Source organism: Ovis canadensis, chromosome 3 (assembly GCF_042477335.2).
Source record: "Ovis canadensis isolate MfBH-ARS-UI-01 breed Bighorn chromosome 3, ARS-UI_OviCan_v2, whole genome shotgun sequence".
Lineage (NCBI taxonomy): Eukaryota > Metazoa > Chordata > Mammalia > Artiodactyla > Bovidae > Ovis > Ovis canadensis.
The window spans coordinates 144,052,414-144,058,499 of record NC_091247.1 but is presented as its reverse complement, the minus strand read 5'-3'; the positions used below and the strand labels follow the sequence as shown (position 1 = coordinate 144,058,499).

Below are 6,086 nucleotides of genomic sequence, written 5' to 3'. Positions count from 1 at the left end.
TGAGATGGTTAGATAGCGTCACTGACTTAATGGAGATGAGTTTGAACAAACTCTGGGAGATAGTGAAGGATAGGGAAGCCTTGTGTGCAGCAGTCCACAGGGTCACAAAGAGTCAGACACAACTTAGCAACTGAGCAACAACAACAGGATCTTTCAGGTCTTATACTAGCAGAAAGGAAGCCATGAGTACTCCTTCCTGGAGCTTGTCAGCTAGTGAGTCTCCCACTTCTTCGGGCTGCAGGAGGGGAAGTCAAGGGAAGTAGCTGCCCCTTCAGGTGTTTCTAACTACACAGATTCTGCCTGGGAAAGGCTGCTCCTCCCAAGGGCCCTCACCATGGCCCCCTTCATTTCTTTGTTTCGGAAACTGATGACGGGGTTGCACATGGGGGTGATGGTGTAGAGGAGGGAGAAAGGCTTGTCTTTGTCAGGACCATGTGTACTGCGGGGGTTCATGTAAGAGAACATGGCTGAGGTGTAGAAAAAGATGACCACGGTCAGATGGGAGGCACAAGTAGAGAAGGTCTTGCCTCGACCAGAGGAGGAGTTCCTGCCCAGGATGGAGGCCAGGATGCGGGCATAGGAGATGATGATGAGCACCATGGGGCTGAGCAGCACCACAATGGCATTGGCAAAGATGACTTTCAGACTAAACTGGGGGTCTTCACAGGAGAAAGCAATCACTATGGGGGCCTCACAGAAGAAGTTTTCTATGTGGTTGTCTCTGCAGAAGGGACCACAAAATGTCATGTAGTCAAGAAGGATGCCTTTGATCAACCCAAAGAACCAGGCTGTACTCACCAGTCTCACACAGACCTGCCGGCTCATGATCTGGGCATAGCTAAGTGGGTGGCCAGTGGCAACATAACGGTCATAGGCCATGAAAGCCAAGAGGATGCACTCAGCCACACCCACACCAAAAACCAGATACATCTGGGTTAAACAAGAGGCAAAGGTGAGAGTGTGATTCTTTATCACTAAGTGGATCAGCATGTGTGGGATGGTGGTGGTGATGAAGCAGACATCCAGGAAGGACAGGTGGCCAAGAAAGAAGTACATGGGGCTGTTGAGCCTGGGGTCTGTCCAGGTGATGAAGATGATGAGGCCATTCATGGCCATGGCAAGGCTGTAGAGGGCTAGGAAGAGGGCAAAGAGCAATGCCTGAGTGGATGGGGAGCTCTGCTCAAAGCCCACGAGGATAAACTCAGTCACGGTGCTGCCATTCCTTGTGTCTACCATCTGGGGCCTGCTTGAGAACGGAAGATAGATAAAGCACAGAGAAGAGAGTAGGGTGTGGGTAAGGGAAAATGAGGGAAAGATGGGGAATTACAGCAAACTGCATGTGAGTCAGCACTGTCATGGGCACTGAAAATACCAGTTCTATTGCAGGCCATGATAATGGAACCATAGTGTAACCAAGGGAGATTCTACTATCCTTTCTAGGGATCAGGCTGTGCTTGAAATACCATATCCAGTTCTGGACCTCTGTTTTCAGTGATTATCCACCAAAGGGGTTATGTTCAGACAAAAAAGATGGTGAATGATCTAGAAACCACATGACAGACTTTTAAAGGAAATTTTAAGGGGGAGTCTTAGGGACACTCTGAGAGGTCCTTTTTAAATGCTCATAGGTTTTTCATCTAGAAGAGAGAATTTACTTTTTCTATATAACCTCAATAAGTAGAATTCAAGAGAGTAGAAATATTAGAGAAAAAAATGACTGCTATTTCTTATTATAAATTTTCTTTATTCTTTTAAGTATACAACCAATGCCTGCTCCTTGTGGAACATCTGGAAAATACCAAAAGAGCAAAAGCTAAATAAATAAATAAAAAGAATCAACCAGAGGGAAACCATAATCTGTATGTTAGTTCATGTCTTTCCAGTAGGTTTTTTTAAAAAAAATGTTTATATTTTAAAAGCTTTGAAGACCAAAACAAGGCTGAGTGAAAACTTCCATAGGAACTTCAGTGAGGGGGAGTATATTTTCAAGAAGAAATGCAGTGATTACAGCTGATTCCAGGTTGGGGAATGCAATGCAATAGGGAGCAAGTAAAAAGGATAAAAATTCATTCTTCATTTGAATGCGGAACTGGGAACAACTGCACTCCACTCCACTTTACAGTCAAAAATGGTTTATTCATTTAATAAACGAATGACTAGTGTGTTCCATATACTGAGCTGGGTGCCAAGGATATAAAATCATGCAGAGAACTTCCTCCCTGACTCCATGGATATTATACTATACCCCAAGTCATTAAATCAGGGGGACAAGTGAGCTCATAGAAAATCCATATAACATATGGACAATATTAATAAAAAGCAAACATGTATAGGCAGATATATTTCAACTCTATCACCTCCATACAGGGAAGGTACCCTTTGGAAGGGTCATGAAACACTTGGAACATATTATTGGTATATTAGAGTATAAAAAAATCTTCAATAAATTCCTAAGGTCCAAAAAAGTTCAGATCATATTGACCGCACTAAAACTAGGCATTAAAATTCTTAAATTTCCACATAGAGGAGAGTTCTTAAAATTTAGTTATTTTCTTCCCTTGATGAGAGAAAAAGAGTACAGTTGGCAGCTAGTGTATGGGATTTTCCTTAAGAATACTGTTTATCATCACATTGCACACTTCAAATATCATATAATTTTTTTCAATTATACCTCAATAAAGCTGGAAAAAACCCTGTCAAATCCAAGTGGGGAAAAAAAAAGGAATATTGTTTGCTCATTTTTTTTTTTTAACTTCAAGAAAAGAAGTAAACTCTTACTGCATATATAAACTTAGAGGGTACTGTTTCGATAAATTGTGGACAACATTCCTCTGACCAGCAGGGCTGCCAGGAGTGCTGTACCATTTGTGCACTGCCCAAAGGCTCCTGAAGGTCACAGTGGCTGCTGAAGTCCAGCCTTTGCTCAGCTTAACCAAGCCGTGTACCCTGGTGAGGGGCTGTGTGGATTCAAAGTGGTACCTTTCTTCTAATCCTGTTCTGAGAGGGAGTGACTTTTTAAAATTAACCCGAATATACCATGTATGTTAGGAAGATGTGGCCATGAGGACAATTAAATTTCACCACTTTTTTTTTTAAATCTGATAAGACTGGTGAAGTCTTTGAAAGAATAATAATAAATAAGCCTATGTTCTACTGAGAGGGTTTTATGAATAAAAAGGCAGTAGGTATTTCTTCTAATGTGGTAGTACTCAAAGTGTGGTCCACAGACTAGTAGCAGCAGAAGCATCACCTGGGAACTTCATAGAAATTACACTGGGGCCTCACTCCAGATCTACAGAATCATAAACCCTGGGGATGGAGTCTAGCAATCAGTGTTTTAACAAGCCTTCCACGTGATTCTGATGTACATTAAATGTTGAAAAATGATGACATGATCCTCTACATGGAAAACCCTAAAGACTCCACCAGAAAATTACTAGAGCTAATCAATGAATATAGTAAAGTTGCAGGATATAAAATCAACACACAGAAATCCCTTGCATTCCTATACACTAATAATGAGAAAGTAGAAAAAGAAATTAAGGAAACAATTCCATTCACCATTGCAACGAAAAGAATAAAATACTTAGGAATATATCTACCTAAAGAAACTAAAGACCTATATATAGAAAACTATAAAACACTGATGAAAGAAATCAAAGAGGGCACTAATAGATGGAGAAATATACCATGTTCATGGATTGGAAGAATCAATATAGTGAAAATGAGTATACTACCCAAAGCAATTTACAAATTCAATGCAATCCCTATCAAGCTACCAGCCACATTTTTCACAGAACTAGAACAAATAATTTCAAGATTTGTATGGAAATACAAAAAACCTCGAATAGCCAAAGCAATCTTGAGAAAGAAGAATGGAACTGGAGGAATCAACTTGCCTGACTTCAGGCTCTACTACAAAGCCACAGTCATCAAGACAGTATGGTACTGGCACAAAGACAGACATATAGATCAATGGAACAAAATAGAAAGCCCAGAGATAAATCCACACACATACGGACACCTTATCTTTGACAAAGGAGGCAAGAATATACAATGGAGTAAAGACAATCTCTTTAACAAGTGGTGCTGGGAAAACTGGTCAACCACTTGTAAAAGAATGAAACTAGATCACTTCCTAACACCGCACACAAAAATAAACTCAAAATGGATTAAAGATCTAAATGTAAGATCAGAAACTATAAAACTCCTAGAGGAGAACATAGGCAAAACACTCTCAGACATAAATCACAGCAGGATCCTCTATGATCCACCTCCCAGAATTCTGGAAATAAAAGCAAAAATAAACAAATGGGATCTAATTAAAATTAAAAGCTTCTGCACAACAAAGGAAAATATAAGCAAGGTGAAAAGACAGCCTTCTGAATGGGAGAAAATAATAGCAAATAAAGCAACTGACAAACAACTAATCTCAAAAATACACAAGCAACTTCTGCAGCTCAATTCCAGAAAAATAAATGACCCAATCAAAAAATGGGCCAAAGAACTAAATAGACATTTCTCCAAAGAAGACATACGGATGGCTAACAAACACATGAAAAGATGCTCAACTTCACTCATTATTAGAGAAATGCAAATCAAAACCACATGAGGTACCACTTCACACCAGTCAGAATGGCTGCGATCCAAAAATCTGCAAGCAATAAATGCTGGAGAGGGTGTGGAGAAAAGGGAACCCTCCTACACTGTTGGTGGGAATGCAAACTAGTACAGCCACTATGGAGAACAGTGTGGAGATTCCTTAAAAAATTGCAAATAGAACTGCTTTATGACCCAGCAATCCCACTGCTGGGCATACACACCGAGGAAAGCAGAATTGAAAGAGACACATGTACCCCAATGTTCATTGCAGCACTGTTTATAATAGCCAGGACATGGAAACAACCTAGATGTCCATCAGCAGATGAATGGATAAGAAAGCTGTGGCACATATACACAATGGAGTACTACTCAGCCGTTAAAAAGAATTCATTAGAATCAGTTCTGATGAGATGGATGAAACTGGAGCCGATTATACAGAGTGAAGTAAGCCAGAAAGAAAAACACCAATACAGTATACTAACACATATATATGGAATTTAGGAAGATGGCAATGACGACCCTGTATGCAAGACAGGGAAAGAGACACAGATGTGTATAACGGACTTTTAGACTCAGAGGGAGAGGGAGAGGGTGGGATGATTTGGGAGAATGCCATTCTAACATGTATACTATCATGTGAATTGAATCGCCAGTCTATGTCTGACGCAGGATGCAGCATGCTTGGGGCTGGTGCATGGGGATGACCCAGAAAGATGTTATGGGGAGGGAGGTGGGAGGGGGGTTCATGTTTGGGAATGCATGTAAGAATTAAAGATTTTAAAATTTAAAAAATAAAAAACTAAAAAAAAAAATGTTGAAAAACTACTAACGCAGGTGAAGACAAAGTATAGCCCTCAAGACAAATATAGTCCATTGTTTATTTTTATAAATAAAATTTAATTGGAACACAGCCACACTAATCTGCTTATGTATTGTCTGTGGTTGTTTTTCCACTACAAAGGCAGAGCTGAATATTGCCAGAGACCATTTATTATTTAGCCTGCAAATATGATTGTCAGATTTAGCAAATAAAAATATTAGATGCCCGGTTAAATATGATTTTTCAGATAATCAATGAATACTTTTTTATTAAAATATGTTTCATGCAATACTAGTAAATCAATGCAGGGAGGTTAAAATATTAAACCTTTAGAGAAAAGGTTTGCTGACTCTTGCATAATCTTCTGATTGTAGAGTGGACTTGCCTCCAATAGACAGGAGCATGTAAGGGAGGCAATGAGAAAAAGGCCTTTTTCCTGATCACACACCTGGGATTCTGGTGAGTTGAGTCTCAAGTACTTCCCTCCTAATTAGAAGACTCAAACTAAGAGATCAACCTGCCTGGGATGGAAGGGCAGCTGGTGCCACTTGCTTTTCTGTTTATTAAACTTATTATATGAGTTATTTTCTTTAAGTGCCTGTTTTTACACATGTCCAATTAAGATAGAATGGATGTTTTAGAAGAATTTTGCAAGTAAACCAGA

The 6,086-nt window shown here is 39.7% G+C and overlaps 1 protein-coding gene across 1 annotated transcript; it reads right to left on the bottom strand.

The window, feature by feature from the left end:
• Positions 1-285: 285 nt before the first annotated feature.
• Positions 286-1,236, bottom strand: LOC138436343 (olfactory receptor 10AD1-like). The gene has a single exon (XM_069581966.1). It carries the CDS (start codon positions 1,234-1,236, stop codon positions 286-288), a length of 951 nt encoding a protein of 316 aa, XP_069438067.1.
• Between the last annotated feature and the right edge of the window lie 4,850 nt (positions 1,237-6,086).

Excerpts from the sequence above, each read along its gene's own strand:
- LOC138436343 (XM_069581966.1), bottom strand. The coding sequence starts at position 1,236 with ATGGTAGACACAAGGAATGGCAGCACCGTGACTGAGTTTATCCTCGTG.